General features: G+C 43.1%; 1 protein-coding gene and 1 long non-coding RNA gene across 2 annotated transcripts; one reads left to right on the top strand and one right to left on the bottom strand.

The window, feature by feature from the left end:
• Positions 1-1,104: 1,104 nt before the first annotated feature.
• On the bottom strand, positions 1,105-6,571 carry LOC133891511 (FT-interacting protein 3-like). Its single transcript, XM_062332240.1, has 2 exons — positions 6,086-6,571; positions 1,105-4,388 (listed from the first exon to the last, which is right to left on the bottom strand). Exon 2 carries the CDS (start codon positions 4,342-4,344, stop codon positions 1,321-1,323), a length of 3,024 nt encoding a protein of 1,007 aa, XP_062188224.1. The 5' UTR covers positions 4,345-4,388; positions 6,086-6,571; the 3' UTR covers positions 1,105-1,320.
• Positions 4,652-16,273, top strand: LOC133891512 (uncharacterized). The gene is made up of 2 exons (XR_009904235.1): positions 4,652-5,428; positions 15,912-16,273. It is a non-coding gene; the product is annotated as an uncharacterized LOC133891512 (long non-coding RNA).
• Positions 16,274-18,731: the final 2,458 nt, after the last annotated feature.

An 18,731-nucleotide genomic window follows, 5' to 3' on the forward strand; every position in this document is an offset into this window, starting at 1 on the left:
CTGGTGGTTCAGCAAAGCATTAAATGAGAGGGGGTGAAGAGGTATTTATACTCTTCCCCCCAAAACTAGCTGTTACTGTGCTATTCAGACAGACTCGCAGTATCCAGGTTAACCCGGAGTCTCTGGGTAGCACAGAAAACCACACACCTAACCTGTCAGAACTAGCCGTTACATTGACCCGAAATCTCTGGGTAACACTTTGAGAAAAACCGGCTAGAACACTTGTTCGGAGGATGCCTGGAAGATCCGAAAGCATCAGGACTCAGTGACTTTGGACCAACTCGGAGACTCCAGCTAAAAACCTTGGCTAACTGAAAGCCTTTCTCGGAGTCTCACTTGGAGACTCTGGGACTTAACAGCATCCAGAGTATTCAGACTAACTCGGAGACTCCAGGCTTAAAATTAAAGCCAAACCGAGAGCTCTTCTCGAAGTCTCACTTGGAGGCTCCGGAACATTTGCACAATCCGGAGTACTCGGGCTATCCCGGAGACTCTGGGCTCAGAATTAAAGCCAAACCAAGAGCTCTTTACGGAGTCTCACTCGGAGACTCCGGAACACCTAACAGAGTCTAGAATTTCCGGACCAACCCGGAGACACCGAAGCCAGACAACTTTGCCCTATTTTCCCGATGTTCGTGAGTGATGGTGTCTCTCAAAAATTGGTTTTCACAAAATAGTTTGAGCACTGAGATACTACCAAAACTACAAAAATATCCCTCTTAATAGTACAACATTCCTAAAACTCAAATTCAGGCTGTGTTTGTTTGCTGCTTCTGAAACTGCTTCTGCTACTGGCAGAAGCCAGAAGTCAGAAGCCAGAACAAACGAGGTTCTGGAGAAGTGGCTTCTGGCGTTTCTGAGGAAAATGAACTAAAGCTGAGAAGCTCGCTGAGATGTGCTTCTCTGAGAAGCTATGTGCTGAGAAACCAAAAATTTATTATAGAAGCCAACAACCTATTTCTAAAAGCAGTTTTTCAGACAAACCAAAAGCATAACTTTTCAGAAAAGCTCAAAAGCAGAAGCTCAAACAAACAAGGCCTCAGTAGTCTTTCAGCATGACAAATTTGACTCACTTGGAGAAACTCTTGTTGATGCAGACATCTTATAAACATTTCATGCTATACTGAAGTTTGAGTATCTTCTTAACATCTAAAAGCAGGAAAATTGTCTGACGAAATTGACTTATTTTGTTCTGTCACATAAGCAGCAATTACATATGATCTCACTTAATGCTATTATATAACAATATATGGGCCACAAAAAACAGATACAAAGTGGTACATTAGACATCACTGGCTGATATGTGATATCCGAAGAACTTTACAGCAAAGAATCTGTCTTTGCAGGTAGCCTCCTGAAGAAGTTTACCAGTGCTGCAGGCACCTTGTGGCGAAACCGAGGGTGCCTCATCCAGAAGAACCCAAGGCAGAGTGCAATCACTTGGAATGGTGTCACATATAGTATAATCGCAGTGATCAAGCAAAGTAATAGGAACATAGCTGTTGCCCTTGGGTCCCTCCAGCTCAGCAGCGATTGCAGTCTCTCTCCCTGAGTGGCGATATCCCCGACCACTGTCTGTATCCTCCCAGCAACATGCCGTAACCTGTCGTACCTCATCCTAATGAGATCTGGGCTCTTTGTGGTTGGGAATGTATCAAATTCCTCATCAAGCTCATCTGGATGGGCAACATCAGCATAAGATATTCTTGTGTTCATGTGTGGTGGGAAGCGCGGCCGGAACCGGTAATTCCACAACCCTATCAAGAACATGTAGAGGAAGATCGTTGGCAGGATAAGGTCTGGATAGAACACAAGCATGACAAAGAGCACATGTACCAAGACGGTGGTGACTGGGTTTTTCCACTGGCAAACATCGCCGAACCACTTCCCTGCAGCAATGACTCCAGAAAAGACTTGCATAAGACGGAAGAAGTTAGCTTTGCTCCGTCGCATGCTCCATAGGTGAGAGCGGGCATCTGACATGAACTCAACAACTTCCCTGTGAACTGGTGGCTCCATGCGCCCCAGTCGCTGTGCAACCAGCTGGACAGCCTGGTGGCGGAGCATTTCCTGCTGGACTATTGACAGAGGCTGCACATAATGCATCTTGGGAAAGAGGGGCCGAGAGTATGTAAAGAGCACATTGATCAGGGATGTGGCTGAGAACCGGATGGCAAGGTGAAGTTCACCCATCTTTTTAACTCCTGATGGGTGGAGGATAAGCAATGGATATGTGTGTGTGTACACCCGCCCGGTCTCAAGCGTTGAAAGACGAATTCGCACTTTCCCAATGGGTTTATCCATATGGCCGGGAGAATTATGGTTGCTATCTCCACTTATGTGGCAGTTGTCAAACAGACCAATGGTGAGTACTGTTCCATGATCAAAGACATCCCATGTATACTGCTCATTGAATCGAGGGCTCAAGCTATCAACAATTGTGCGTGTCCGCACCCATTTCTGCCCATATTTGGCAACACAATATGCATCGCATGACCCCCGGTCGTTTCTGGTTTTTGTTGGATTTAGACCATTTGCACCTAGAATGCCAACTTCAAGCAACCCGATTGGTGGTTTCCAAAGCTGCTTCATTGTTGGCCGGAGATCGCTGCAATATTGTGTGGACTCATCAAGCACATGATACCCGCCTTCAAGGCAAACACGAAGGTGTACCTTTGCATAGAATTTATCTTCCTTTAGCTGGTTCACATCAATCAGCCCTGGTCTTCTGAGATCGAACCACGCTGGCCGTACTGGCTTGTGATCAGCCCGCCTTTGAAGCTTTGTGAGTGGTATGATAGCTTCACCAATCACTTCATCTTTGTTATGTGCAACACGGTCTTCTATTGATATGATCAAGTCATCATCAAAAGGCTCTGCTGCGACAAACATCATCTCCTCATTCCACGTAAAGTTTTTGGTTGGTGAGCGAGCTTGCCTTGTCTTCAACAATTGGTGGCCCAGCCTCACTTTTACAAACACATCAGGTATACGGTTCTCCATTGGGATTATATCCTGTGCCTCGATTACATTGACCCTCACGTACCACATTCTTTGTGTAGGGTAGACCTTCCCACGGATATAATTGTGAAGATGGGAATCAACTGGGGTTGATCCCGCATGGATGGCACTTGGGAAGCATTCATCCGCTTGAGTTCCATACCAGACTGCAAGCATCAGCTCTCCTCTGTCCCTCATGCCATCCTTTCCCACAAGACGATACCACTCCGGCGCCAATGGGCTGTCAGGAGGGACCCTTAGAGGCACCTCATTCAGGTCGAGCATCACCCGACCAACATAGTCATCCCGAAGGACATCCTTGTCTTTCACAACAACTTCGAGTGTAGTTGACTGCAGGACTTCCTTAGGGAATGCAAACACCTCGTCCCACTCAGGCCTCTGATTCTTCTCGAAGTGCTTTGTTTTCATTTTGTAGTTTCCAAGGTGCACCTCCACATAAGGGTCAAGACTCCCGGTGATGTCCATGTTGGGCAGGTCATGGGCCTTGACCACACGCACAAAGAGGTACTGCATCTTCTCAACAAGGTCGTATGCTCCAGCCTTTTCACCAGGGATCACCCGGCCGCCAATAACACGTCCTCCACCAAGCATTGGGCTTGTCTCCTTCAGCTGAAAGTCTATAGGCTGTTGTGGACCTGGAGCGTACATCCTTGCTACCCGAGGCTGAGGGGCTCCAGTTTTATTCCCAACTGCAGAAAAGCTTCTCTGTTGCGGCTCTCCATATGAACCTTCAGAGTAGTATGGTTGCGCAGTCATTGATTCCGGACGGTGCTGTTCTCTTGGCAAGTGCTGGAATTGTCTCACTGGGTTTGGTCTGGTCTCTTGGAAAGGATTTGGAATGGAGTTCACTGCTGCCTGCTCTTGTGCGGTGGTAGGCGTGCTCAACATATTGAATTCCTGACCTGGTGCAGACACCCTTACTGATGGGTCATCTGTAAGGAATACTCTTAGCCCAAGCTCACCACGTGCACGTGATAAGATTGTGCGCTTCTCCAGGGGGTAGTGCAGGGCTGAGGCATCAGGTTGGCTGACAAAGGATGTGCCCGAGATGCGAACCTTGCCAAGGCAAGCCTTGGAATTGCTGGCGCGGTTCGCATGGTACACATAGGCCTCAAGGTGTAGCTCTGGGAGGCAGGATGGATCAGATATGTTGAAGTAGAACTGCTCGTTCCAGACAGGGTTGAGGTCCCTGTCTTTGATGGCTGTACGGAACTTCTGGTCGTCAAATTCGACCTCGACAAAAGCATTGGCTGTGCCCTGCTCTTTCGGGAGGAGGTCATGAGCACTGAGGACCTCAACACCAAGCCTAAGATTGCTCATCATGGCCTATCACTTGATCTTCTACCACCGAACAGATTCACCTTCTTCTGAAACATGAACAAAAACATGTGTTGAGAAAACTTTGGTATCAGAAACTACAGCAACAGCTAGCATTGTAACTACCAGTTCGACAACTATTTCGGTTGTACCAAGAGTGGAAAAAAGAAGAATATGTTAACGTTGTAGAAAGTTGTATCAATAGGTGGTTGGAAAAAAAAAATACTGGTGATGCCCGCAAGTATTTTTCTTTCTTGGTCCCATGGAATCAAATATTGGTAGTCGGATACACGTTCTTTGAAGCATAAAAGTATAAAAGGCAAAATATGTTTTATTTGTGCAGATTATTGTATTCACATGTGGTAGTAGATAGGAATTTTCGTTCTTCCACTTCTGATTTAGATTAAACATTTGAACAGCCTTTTCTGAAGGATAGTTTATTGCAATTTGTAAACACTTGTTGTCTATATTGAACTATCCTGCACATACACATTATTTAACAATCATTAACACATCAGGTGTACATTTTCAATGCAATGCAACCAGGATGATGACATTTGTTTATGCACAAATAGACAGCAACCAAAACTTAGAGCTAAGAACACGTTTTAAATCCAGTCCAGATAATGGCATGCGTCAACGTTATTTGCTGATGTAAGGTGTAACCATCACCTACATTTTGCAGGTCAGGTGAGATTCTGAGCGCAGGGAAAGGGAGAGGCCACTGGCCTCTTTTCTGATAACGACTGCCACTGTGACCACAAAGGACTACAATTATCGACAAAATATCGCAACCTAACTGAAACTTCATTCTGTAACAGGATGCATAGGTTTAGTATGAATATGATGTTTATTTATTGCACTGATACCACTTGTTTGCGCAGAAGACGCAACCTTAACAGGGAAAGGAGATTTGAAGGCATAAATGAAGCAGCATAAGTCTAACGTCCGGAAAGCGGAACTGAATTTGTTCTTCAATCAACAGCGTATGAGATGGGCAGCATGGACCATTCTTCCAACTCCTTCCCTGAAGAAAGGTTGGTTGGTAGGCAGGTGATGGAACTATGGGATGCGGGGTGTCAACATTGAGGTAAGTGAAATGCATGGTCCATGATGTTGCTTCCACCCATCACCAGATAATTAAAAATCAATCCATAAACACCATATTTATTTTTATTTGTAGCTCTGCCTACGGAAATTCAGCGACTTCATTAAATAGATAATTAATTGCTAAACTAGCATAGGTGTATCAGCCAATCAGAGAGCAGATTTAGGCTGAAGGAAAAACTGGGTCTTTCTCAAGAAATTTGGACTTGCCTTCCACATTTACCTTCAGACTTTCTTTCGGTTTGGACATTTCAGACAGCATGTACTAGAATTTAAGAAAAATCAAGGACAGCCTTGTAGAAAAGAAAGCACATACACCTAGCGTGTAAGATGCAAAATTTGCAACCCACATAGTAATTCCCAAACTGTTTTAGTGGTATATCCCTGAACCTGGGATCCCTTCTCTCATGCATTACACGAAAGAAAGGGGAATCAAAAGTTTTGGGTCCACAGATTATCACCAAATTCACGAACAAAATTACTTAGGATCTCACCGAAGAGAAAATCTTGGGGAAGAAAGGAGAAACAGGGAAGCAAATAAAAACGAAAACAAAACCATGGAGGAGCACCAAGAAAGACGGGTATAGCTTTGGAAATTCAGAAGGCAAAGTAAACCAGAGAAGGATGGGTTATTTCAAACCTTGAGGCTGAGTCAGGAGCCTTGCTATCCTTCAACAGTCAGCAGCTTCAGACCTTGGCGGTCTCTCTCTCGATTTCAAGGGATGAGAGAGACGGAGATGAAATATCCTGCTTGCTACGACGAGAGAGGACAACTGGCCGCACGCAGCTGAAAGCTCCAAGCCATGGCTGGGTAGGAAACTGAAAAGAAAAGGAGGGGAGCAAAACGTGCAACAACCTATAGCACCAGCAGAAAGAGAGAGAGAGTGGGGTTGGTTTCCCTATATCTAGAATGGAAAGAACAACTACTTTAGAGGCAAGCAATGACTGGACTACCTATGCTGCGAGGAACACATGCATGGTGGTTTGGCTGTGGTTCTTCTTGTGGGGTGCGGTCGCTGCTGCTGCTAATGCCGTGTTGGACGTTGGCGGTTTCTTTCCTGGAGATTAACTGGAAAGAGAGGAGAAGGGAGCGTGTGAAGGAGATTTAGCAGCTGGGGATAATCAAGGTTAGGTTAATACACGTTGGAAAAAAAGATGGGTTAATAGGGACAGGTGAGTAGAAAAGACTGATGGATGAGCTCTCTTAGATAGTGGTATTATTTCCATCACTTTTTTTTTATTCCCATCACCTTCCTACCTTGACCCTTCCTTCTGTGTGCCCACCACCATAGTTTTGTTTTCTTCTCCTTGTTCCTTGTTTGCTTCCTTGCTTGTATACTTTCTTTTCTGTCTTCCTTTCTTGCTCTATGATCTCTATTTATTTAGTGTCCTTTTGTAATGATTACTATTGTGTTTCTTTTTTTCCCGGTCATCCTTACTTATCATTGCTGAAATTTGTCACTCAATCTTGCGTGTTTCAATGCTCCTGTTTGGATGTTGAAAAATGACCTAACTTAATTGCAATTTCCTAATTAATCATATACTTCTGTTTTTCCATGGAAAATGGAGTGGGGCTGCCCCTTGCTCATTTTTTTTTGCAAGTTACTAGCTTTCATCAACACCGGTATTTACATGTGTCAATACTAGAGCTGGGACTTGGGCCGACCCAAACACGATATGGCATGACCCATCCCAAGCACAGCACGACATGAGCACAGATGTGTCAGGCCAGCCCGGCATGATTCATGGGTTGGGCCGGATCTTAATATAAGACACGATGAGTGGCCCGATCTAGCACGAAAAATAGGTCATGCCTAGGCCGGCCCAGCACAAAAAAGGCCCAAGGCACAGTGGCCACACGACATATGTGTAGATAAGCTTAGCCCACCAAACAATCACAGCATGAGGAGCCATGGAGGCCAAGCTAGCACTGGCAAATCCAATCTTCTGCATGGCAACACCAAGGCACCACTACCTTTACTCCTCCCTCCCTCTCATCTGCGCTCTCCCCTCCACACTTCTCTCCCAAGCCAAACTGCAACAGAGGAGCACACTGCGTAGTGCACAGTAGAGCACAACAACAGTCGCTACCGAAACACAACACCACCAAATCCGGTCGCCGCCGTCTACGTCCGTGGAGGCTGAGTGCTCAGGAGCAAGGAAGGACATCACCGCCCCCTCCTTCACTTTCCTGGGTGGATTCGCAGTCTCCTCGTTGGATTTGAGCTCGTGTGGCCATCTTTCCCAAGTTTGGTCCACCCTCCGCCCTTCACCGATTTTCTTGACCAGCCGCTGCCTCCTTAGCTGCTCCATCAAACTGAGCCTGTGGTGAGTCTCCCTCACCTATAGCATGCCTCTGCCCATGCTAGCTCGGTGTTGGCCCAACGCTGGCCTAGTCCTCCATGGAGACCGAAATTCGACCGCACTACCATGCTCGCCGTTAGCGAGTTCTGGTCAGGCCCACTGCTCCAGGCTCACTCAAACGAGATCCCCCAATTGTGCTCATCCTTCTACTATTTTCCCCTAGCATTGCGCTGGTTGGCTTGACACCGTCGTATTCATCGCGCTGGCTCACTGCAGCTTCGCGCACGCCTAACACCGCCAGACTCGTGCGTCGCAGCTATGCGTCATTCGCGCTTGACTTCGCCATCTCCCGCACTCTCCCCTCACTGCCCCGGCTCGCCACCATGCTCCGGTGTCACGCCTGTGCCAATCCAGCACGATGCGGGTCGTCGTGCCTTCATGTCGTGCTTAGGCCTCGCTGGAGCACTTGTAAGTTGTAACATAAACAAGTTTGTGGCAAGCGGCGCGCCCCCTTCTCCACGAGCATCGTGGCTATCGTGTCCTCCTACTACTTGAACGTGCTGCCGCCATATCTTGCTAGGAAGCAGCTTCTCCTTGTCGACTGACGCTTCTCGTGACATGTCGCCACCTCCTCGTGGGTGTTCTGGGTGCTCGAGCAACACGAGGAGGGCATTAGGGTGGTTGATCTGGCGCTTCCAGCTTTGCTGGGAGTGTGCGGTCTTGCCCAGCGTGGTCACCTCCTCCCTAACGCTTGTCGATCTGTCTCCAGCACAGAACCCCTCCCGATCTAGTCGTGTTTGAGATGCTAGTTCTCCTGCCGATATTATTTATCCTGCATTGCTGCCATTTGCAGGTCTTGGTGTTGCCTCCCTCCGACCAAGCTATGCCATACATCGAACCTGTTTGAAGCAAGAGCTAGGATTAGAGTTGAGCAAATTAGTTCACTCTTCAGCGCAAATGGGATAGAATGCGGACTCCGCAAGCAACACCATGAGGTCATGGACCCTCATCATCGACGCCCCCATCGGTTTCGAGGGGAGGTACTCAAGACGAGGAGGTGGGAGCTCGTGCTCGGCGGCTCACGATGGCCTCGGGAGCTCTGCTAGCGATGAGTTATGCGTCTCATGGGGAGGTCAACTGTCATGGGTCACCGGCGTAGATGGCAATTCTGGTGATTGTGAAAGCAAGCGCGTCTCATCATCTTTGTTTCAGGTAAGATCTGAGGTATGTGATGATACAACAGTGAAGAGGAGTGCTTCTGATTCCATTATAGGAGCAAGTCTAGGGTTTGTAGATAAACGCAAGGAAGCTTTTAGGCGTATGGAACACAAAATCCTTCATGCCCTAAACAATCCTCCTCTGTCGTCACCAGAACCTCAATGGGTTCTATGGAGAGGAGTATAAGAGCCTTAGAGATCCAAAATAGTTTGTTTGTACCATCGCCATGGGAGGCAGAGGTCAATGATCTAGGGAAAGCTGCAGATGAATTGGAGTGAGCAATTGAGCAAATCCCTAATTCGAGGGTGAGATTCATGGCAAAAATTCTCTCAGAGAGTGGTGACAAGGATTTAATTCTGTTGTCACATCCGATTCTAGCGAGGTCCCCAGTGAGGATTCCGGTGAGGTTACCAGAGAGGGAGATGAGACATCGTGAATGTTTTAGAGAGTTGGAGAAGGATATGTTTTTGGGCCATCAGGGTAGTATTCAGATTGGCCAGGCTTTGTCCAATTGTAGACCCACGGCCCAATCACACACAATTATATTCTCTCATTCCACTCGACTGCTACCAGAACCGTGGGTGTGGGTGTGGGTGTCAAAGGCAAGTGCGCTGCTTGGGTTAGGGTTCCTAGCAAGAAAGAGTGAAATCCGATGGTTCGGTGCGACTACGCACAAGGTGCATCGAATTGGCCCTCCTCCACATCTTCTCTGCTCATTTGCTCAAGCTTTGAGTGGTGAGAAGATGGCCAACCGGTCGGAGCAAGGACATGGTTAGGGGTGGGGCAAAAGGAGATCTGAAGAAGAAGCATTGATGTAAGAAGATGATCCTCTTAGTGGGGACTTCAATCGTGAGCAGGATCTTCATCAGAAGCTCCAAAGAGGTATGGATACCTAACATGAGAGAAGAGGGTTCCATTCTCAAGGCAGAAATGCACATCAGCAGAGGGACCAAGTTGGTCACCGGATTACACATCAAGATTCAAGAGTTGTATCTACCCAGGGGGGTGGAATGCACATCAAAGATCAAAGGAACACTCACTCTCAAGGATGTTGGGTGGTAGGAATCTTAATCTGGAAGCACAAGGCGGTTCAAGGTTCTAGAGAAAGGAAGATCCCATGAAGGAGCAGCCTGATGTAACTCGGGAAATTTATTGAGGTAAAGTTCATAAACCTAAACCTTCTGAAGTTATCAAATGCTTTAGATGTCAACAGGAAGATCATCATCAATTAGACTGCACCAATGAACCTATTTGCTACAAGTGTAAAAAAGTTGGTCATATGGCTGCAGAATGTGGGTCTTTAGCAGTTAAGGACAAACAACTTAAGATGTTTTGGTTTAGTATTCCTGATCAGGGTTTTTATAGCATTAGTATTCCTGAAGCAAAGACCAAATCATTTTTAACCACTAAGGTAATTTCTGTGTTTAAGGGTGATGCAAGTGAAGCTAAACTAGAAACTGAACTTAGAAACTTGATTAATCTCAAATGGAAGTGGAATATCAGGATGCTTGATAGAAATGAATAATATGTGGTTTTCCCTAATAAGGAGTCCCTAGAAACCTTTTCAGGCTATCCATAGTGCAACTAGCCTTACATGCTTTGGTAGTTAACATTTCTAAGAGGAATGTTGATCCAACAATCACAAATCTCCTTTAGACTATTTGGATTAGGATATATGGCATTCGTGATTATGCCAACGGAGAGGAACTGGTCAAGGAGACCACTACCTTGGTGGCTGAACCAGTAGTGGTGGATGAACTAAGTCTCTTGAGGGCTGATCCTGTTAGAGTTAAGGTGAACTGCAAAGAGCCTTATAAGATTAGGATTGCAATTGATATTTTCTTTAATAAAGAGGGTAAAGATATTACCTTAGCAGTGGAAAGTTTTGTGGGGAAAAGGAAAAAGGATGGCCCTCGACCCTAAGGACCAGAATGATGATGATCAAGACACTTATATTGATGACTTTTCTTCTAGTGATAATAACCCTAAAAGAGGTTACAAAGGAGACAAGGAGGAAAAGCATGAAGAAATCAGGAAAGAGGGTGATACATCTAAAACCAGTAAGTGCCAATGCCTTGTGGTAGAGGAAGATAAAGTGCATTATGAAATAGCAAATCCTTTAACATATTTTGATCCCAAGGATGGGAATATGATTGTGTATTTTGCCAAAGGTGAGATTGATGCTGAGGATGCTCAAAAAGAACCATTTGGGAAATTTAATGGTAATGAACCTAAGAAGGAAATGGGTAACTAGGATATCTCTGCGCTCCCAGTAGATGAGACAACTAATGGGAAAGAAATAGGTCATCAACTCCAGATCCCCGTTTGCAAGATTTTAGTCCATAATCTTGAAGGGCCATATCTCATGAATGCTTCCCATTGGCCATCTATATGGGCTAATACTGAGAAGGTTTCTCTAGGCGAGGGGCATTCTACTTTGATTTTTGAAGCTGAGATTCACATCATTAATTGCGGTGAGGTCCAGGACTCTCATCCAATCATGGGGGATTGTGATGATGGTCTAGAAGGTCTGGAAACTAGCTCTTTGGGAAATGAATTTAATCAAGAGGAAGAGGAGGAAGAAAATGCTGATAATGACCAAGGTTGGTCCATCCCTATTGGAAAGAAGACAATGGGGAGGAGAATGAATCACCCATTAATTGCTATCAGATTTAGCACAAGAGTTCCTCGAGATGGAACCCCAATCTAGGAGAAAGCCATGGCCAGAATGCAAGCAAAAGATAAGGAGCTTCAAGGTTAGTCTTCTTCAGTTAATCCTTTTAGTATTCTTAACAATGCTCTTATAGAACATATTAGTTCTGTTATGAATCCTTTAGATGTCAAAGTAGAAGATTTAGAGGGAACTATCTCTGCTTTTAAAGCTGAAGAAATTGCTAGAGCAGCTATTGCTGAAGCGAATTACAAAAACTACTTACAAAAAATGACTGAAAAGAATATGGTGAATGGAAATGATAATGAGTTTCCCTTTGAAACTATGAAATTAGATGGTATAGGGTTTCAAGAAACTATGAAATCTAACTTTTCTAACAAGGAACTATCCCAATTGATTGGTGAGATGAATTTTTTGTGGTTCTGGTTACCTTCTAGAGGTCTCTTTGGTGGTACTTTAATGGGCATCAAGGTTGATGCTATGGAAGTGGAAGATAATTGGGTAGGTGAGTTTGTATCAAGGTCACTATTAGAAATAGAGTATCAAATCATAGATGGAACTTGATTATAGTCTATGGGCCTGCTGATCATGATTTCTCTAGTGAATTCATTAAAGAACTTTAGGATATTTGTGACAAGGAGTCGCTGCCTTTAGTCTTTGGTGGTGATTTCAATTTGATCAGGTCCAAGGAGGACATTAGCACTAGTCACATCAATCCAAGGCTGGATGACATGTTTAATGGCTTCATTGATAAGAATCACTTGATTGAGCTTAAGAGGAAGGGAGGCAAGTTCACCTGGACCAATAAGTAGTGGATCTTCTATCAAATATTTCTTCTATGAAAAGCAGTGGATCTTACAGGAAGGTTTTAAGGACAAGCTTACTCAAAAATGGTGTGCATGGATACAAAGGATGCCAAGTCAAATATACTCTCTGGATATATGGCTTAGATTGGAGATAACAAAAAGAAAAGGTAATCATTTAAGATAAAACTAGAAGAACCAGACAAGAAAACCGATGAGCTCGGGCTTGGTGCTACTGATTGGGAGTTTAGATATAAGTTAGAGCAAGAAATGGAACTATTATATCTCATGGATGAGATATATTGGCCAATGGTAGAAGGAAGAAATACCAGATTTTTTTCCTTGGAAACTGAAAATGGTATTGTTACTGACAACCTGATTTAGAAAAGCATGTAGTGGCTTTTTACAAGAACCTATTTGGATCTAATGGAGAGCCTCATATAAATCTTAAAGAGGGATTCTGGGATAATGATCAACAATTGTCTCTTCAGGACAAGGAGTCCTTGATCAAGGAGATCTTAGAAGAAGAAATTAAGCAGGTGGTTTTTAACATGAAATTGATTCCGCACTTGGCTCTAATGGGTTTGGGGCCTCTTTTGTTAGGCATTTTTGGGATTTCTTAAAGGTGATCTCATGGACATGGTGGAAGATTTCCATAGTGGGGTTCTTGATTTGAAAAGGCTTAACTATGGTGTTATCACTTTGCTTCCTAAGGTCAAGGAAGCAACTTCTATCAAACAATACATGCCAATCTATTTATTAAATGTGGATTATAAGTTTTTTACTAAGATGATAACTGACAGAATTACCCCTATGGCTCCTCATCTGATCAACCATCAACAGATTGCATTCATCAAAGGGATGAATATTCTAGAGGGGGTAGTGGTTTTGCATGCGGTGTTACAAGAGTTGAAACAGAGTAAAACAAAAGGTGTCATCTTAAAGATAGATTTTGAAAAGGCATATGACAAAGTTTGATGGAACTTCTTACTTGAAGTGTTAATTAGGAAAGGCTTCCCTAATACTTGGATCAAGTGGGTAATGCAATATGTCTAGGGTGGACTGGTGTGTATTAACATAAATGGACAAAGGAGTTCATACTTCGAAACTTCCCAAGGTTTAAGGCATGGTGATCCATTATCTCCAATTCTTTTAAATTTGGTGGCTGATGTTCTGGGAGAAATGGTAGAGAAGGCTATAAATAAGGGATTAATTACTAGGGTATTGACCCATTTGATGCTAAGGGGGGTGTCTCATATCCAATATGCTAATGATACTATTATGATGATTGATGGAACGGATCAATCAATTCTCAATCTAAAGTTTTTTTTTGTACCATTTTGAGTGGTTGTCATGGCTTAAAAGCAACTTTCATAAAAGTGATGTCTTTGTCTTTGGTTTTGATCAAGATGATAGAGAGAGGGTTGCCAACATGTTGAACTATAAATTGGGGCTCTGAACTATCTTGGGATTCCTATCTCTGATCAACATTTAGGGATTAGGGTTTTTGAGCCTTTAAGTTTGAAAATGTATAAGAGGTTATCTCCTTCGAAAGGGAAGAACATGTCTTTGGGGAAGGCTAACTCTGACCAATTCATGTTTAAGCAGTCTGCCAATGTACACTATGATTTTTTATCATCTGCCAACAGGGTGCATGGCAAGTTGGATTCTATAAGAGCTAACTTCTTCTGGCAAGGAGCTCATGACAAATTTAAATACCACATGCTGAAGTGGGAAGCAGTTTGTAGGCCAAAAGAATATGGGGGACTAGGTATTGCAAATACCATAAAATTAAATGATTGTTTGCTAGTAAAATAGATCTGGAAGTTAGTGAACAGTAGTAATGAGGCATGGTGCCAGATCTTGAGAGCCAAATATATGCCTGACGGGCTATTTTTTAGATCCAAGAAAAGAGGGACTATCGGTGTAAAGAATAGTGGGGTCCCCTCGCGGGCGGACCCATTTCGGTAAGATATCAGTAGGTGCTGCATGCCACGTTTGTCCGGAATCGTAGCCACCCCGCGCGACTAGCCTGCGACCATGCAACCAGGCTCTCTAACCAAGCTCCGCGACCAGTCCCCAGGTCACAGGAGCAAACCCCACGACTAGTCTCCACTGGTCGCGGGGTAGGTATGTGTCCAAACAGTCTAAATCGCAATAAATGCCTTTTTCACTTGAGTATTTCCTTCCCTAGGTCATCTTTCTGGTTGTCCAAAGCATGGCCGGCGCAAAGCTACCGTGTCCCGTCTCGTAGCATTAAATGCTACGGGACGGCCTGGCGGGTGTGGCAGGAGGTCTTTTACAGGTGCGCAAGCTGCGTGTGGGGATGGGATAGGATTGTTCGGGCGACCGGAATGACGCAGGCGGTGGAGCGATGAGACAGGCTCTGTGGCGCCGTAGAGCAAATAGGATACGTCCACTCTTAGTAATGATGGGCCTAGGTAGAAAGCTCTAGCTAGGCCTGGGTCTATGTCTTGACTCATGTGTAAGTCCTCTCTCCCTCTGTTATAAAAGGGGAGGGGAAGAAAGAAAAAGAGAAGGGGGCTTGGCAAGAACATCAACTATAACTGGCTTAGACCACAAGAAAAAGAATACACAAGATGTAGGGCTATTACCCTGAGGGGGGTCTGAACCTGGATAAACCCTGGTGTCTTGAGTTGAACATACACAACCAGATCCAACAGACGCATTCCGAACAAAGATCACGCACCCACTGTCCAACATACCTCAGAATCATTGTCAGGGATTACCCTCGATAGGGACCTCACAGTTTTGGTAGAGCTTGCATAGTATCAAACACCTTTGCCAATGGGGTGCCTAGTATAAGGTTAATAAAGGGGATAAGACTATTTTCTGGAAAGATGTATGGCTGGGAAATACTCCCGTTAAAGTTCAATATCTTGATCTTTATAACCCATGTGAGGATCCTGATGTCCTGCTTGAGGACTGTCTCATTGATACCAGCTAGAATTTAAAGTTTAGGAGGACTTTAAACATAGAAAATGATAGGTTGCAAACACTCTATGAGCAATTACAGGAAATACATCCAGTGATAGGGAGGATGAAGTGCTATGGATGTTGGATAAATCTAGAAAATTCACTACCAGATCTTTGTATACATTTCTTACTTTTGGAGGAATGATCATCAAGGGTGCTGGAATGATTTGGGATAGTAAATTGCCACTCAAAATCAAGATTTTTCTATGGCAAGCTGCCAACAATAAATTGCAATTAGCAGCTACTTTGAAGAAGAGAGGTTGGAAGGGTAGTGAGAAATGTTGTCCTTGTGAAAAATTAGAAACCCCTTATGATATTCTGTTTAGATGTCATTTAGCTCGTTTTGCATGGTGTTGCCTGATCGAATGCTTTGGCTGGATGGATCAGCCCACATTCTGTGGGTGATTTGTTAGCTACTTGGCTTAAACTAAATTTTAAAAAATTACATAATTTGGGTTTGTTTCTTTTTACAGGTTTAGCGTGGGCCATTTGGAGGGCACGGAATAAAATGGTGATAGAAAAGAAATTCCCTGCTTCTCCAATTGATATTCTATTTTCTAGGATTTTATTTTGCAGAGGTGGAAGGTCATACTCAAAACTGATGAAAAGGCAACCATGGAGGCATTGATGATAAAAAAAAAATGCAATGGATCACTGCTTTTGTTGTCAGTTCAGTGCCTGTTACTGATATAGTGTAACTTTAGGTTTTTTCATGAAGTGCTGCTCTTGAGGTTTATTCCTGGTTAGCTCATGGGTGATCTAGTGTTCTCTGGTTCTGGTAATCATGCTTGTATAAGAATCCTTGTTGGCTTTCAATAAAAATCGAGTAATCTCCTTTTTGGCTTTCAATAAAAATCATGCTTGTATAAGACTCCTTTTTGGCAGAAATGTAACAAAGCCAACAAGGAGTCTTATACAAGCATGATTACCAGAACCAAAACAAAACAGAATGCTAGGGATACCGGCTTACAATTTTAGCTAAAATTGTAAGCCGGTATCCCAAAACAAAATGCTAGGGATACCGGCTTACAATTTTAGCTAAAATTGTAACCGGTATCCTAGCATTCTGTTTTGTTTCGTGTTTCGTGTTTCGTTATTTTGTGACATTTCTGCTAAAATTGTAAGATGGTATCCCTAGCATTTTGTTTTGTTCTGTGTTTCGTTGTTTTGTTCCATTTCTGCTAAAATTGTAAGCCGGTATCCCTAGCATTCTGTTTTGTTTTGGTTCTGATAATCATGCTTGTATAAGACTCCTTGTTGGCTTTCAATAAAAACCGAGTAATCTCTCTTATAAAAAAAACATAAACAAGTTTGCAATATCTCTTGCTATCAAAAATAATATATATATATATATATATATATATATATATTTCCTCATCTTCAATTATTTTTTGTACATTTTGCACTAAATTGAAGTAGTTGTCCAGTAGTACTATGGGTACTGCTGCAGAGAATGGCTTGACTCAAATGGCGAGGGAAAAAAAGTTTGTATGGACACCCACTTCCCACTTTTGGAAGGACAAATTAAGAAGCAGGAGCATGGGTTCAGATCTGAGTGACAAACATAGCAACTTCTACTTCAGCTGATGTTGACATGGACTCCACACTACTTAGCTAGACAACACAAGAATCGTATAGTTTTGGTTCTGGTAATCATGTTCTGTGTTTCGTTGTTTTGTTACATTTCTGCTAAAACTGTAAGCTGGTATCCCTTGCATTCTGTTTTGTTTTGGTTCTGGTAATCATGCTTGTATAAGACTCCTTATTGGCTTTGAATAAAAACTGAGCAATCTCTCTTCTAAAAAAAAACATAAACAAGTTTGCAGTATCTCTTGCTATAAAGAAGATATATATATATATACATATATATATATATATATATATATATATATATATATATATTCCCTCATCTTCAATTAATTTCTGTACATTTTGCACTAAATTGAAGTAGTTGTCCAGTAGTACTATGGGTACTGCTGCAGAGAATGGCTTGACTCAAATGGCTGTATGGACACCCACTTCCCACTTTTGGAAGGACAAATTAAGAAGCAGGAGCATGGGTTCAGATCTGAGTGACAAACATAGCAACTTCTACTTCAGCTGATGTTGACATGGACTCCACACCACTTAGCTAGACAACACAAGAATCGTATAGTAGTTGTTTTAATAATTACCTCATCACACAATAATCAAATAAGAATTTAAAGGAACAACACACATAAGACATAAGATGTAGTATATTGCTCTACTTTATTGGTGATTATGCGTACAACTTAGGAATTGAATCTCTCCTTATATTTGGGGAGGAGAAACTCATTTTACATAGATGAGCAACAAAGGACTAAACTTCCTACCACTAATTGGTCTGATGGGTCATGCCCTCATGAGCTTTGTTTATGAGTAAGTGATCACATTAATAGTCCCATGATATGGGCCTATATTATAGTACTCCCCTTGTACACTTATCTAATGTCATGATCATGCCTTATTGAAAACAACTTGCAAAAACCCAATGGGAAAATTGGTAAGAAGAAAAGAGTGCATAGTTGGCGTGCCTTATTGTCGCAAGTGTTGCCTCATTAAAAACCTTACATTGAGAAAACCCAGTGGGACAAAAATCAACCAATGGAAATAGAGTACAACACTCAAATTCATTCTGAGTAAATTAGTTTGATGAAGACCTGAAGTTTCCCCCTGAGGTAAGCAAGCCTCTAAGCCTCCTCATGCCAATACCTTGAATATGTTTCTCAAACAGTGGAACAGGTAATGATTTTGTGAAAAGATTTGCAAGATTCTCACCTTACTTGATCTTTTCTATTTTTATTTCCTTTACCTCTTGTTGTTCGAAAGGATACAAATATAGAGAGAGTATATGCTTTGTCATGTTACTTTCGATATAGCTATTCTTCATATGTGCAATGCAAGTAGAATTACCCTTATAAAAGGATGGTTGAGGATTTATCCACCTTTACACCACTGGATTCTCAGATATGGTGTACCAATCTTCTTAGACAAACACATTCCTTTGTGGTTTCTACAGAGCTATAATCTCTGAATGGTTTGTCGACATGGAGACAAGCGTTTGCTTAATAGATATCCACAAAATAGTTGTCCTACCACTGAGAAACACATATCCATTATGTGATTTGGCATTATGGAGATAAGACATATAGCCAGAATCCGAGTAACCTGACAATATGATATCTTGTCTTTTGGGATAAAAGAGACCAGGATCAATTGTCTTATTGAGGTATATTAGGACTTTTGTAGCTCTGTTTCAATGCCTCTTAGTA

Source organism: Phragmites australis, chromosome 14 (assembly GCF_958298935.1).
Source record: "Phragmites australis chromosome 14, lpPhrAust1.1, whole genome shotgun sequence".
NCBI classification, from domain to species: domain Eukaryota; kingdom Viridiplantae; phylum Streptophyta; class Magnoliopsida; order Poales; family Poaceae; genus Phragmites; species Phragmites australis.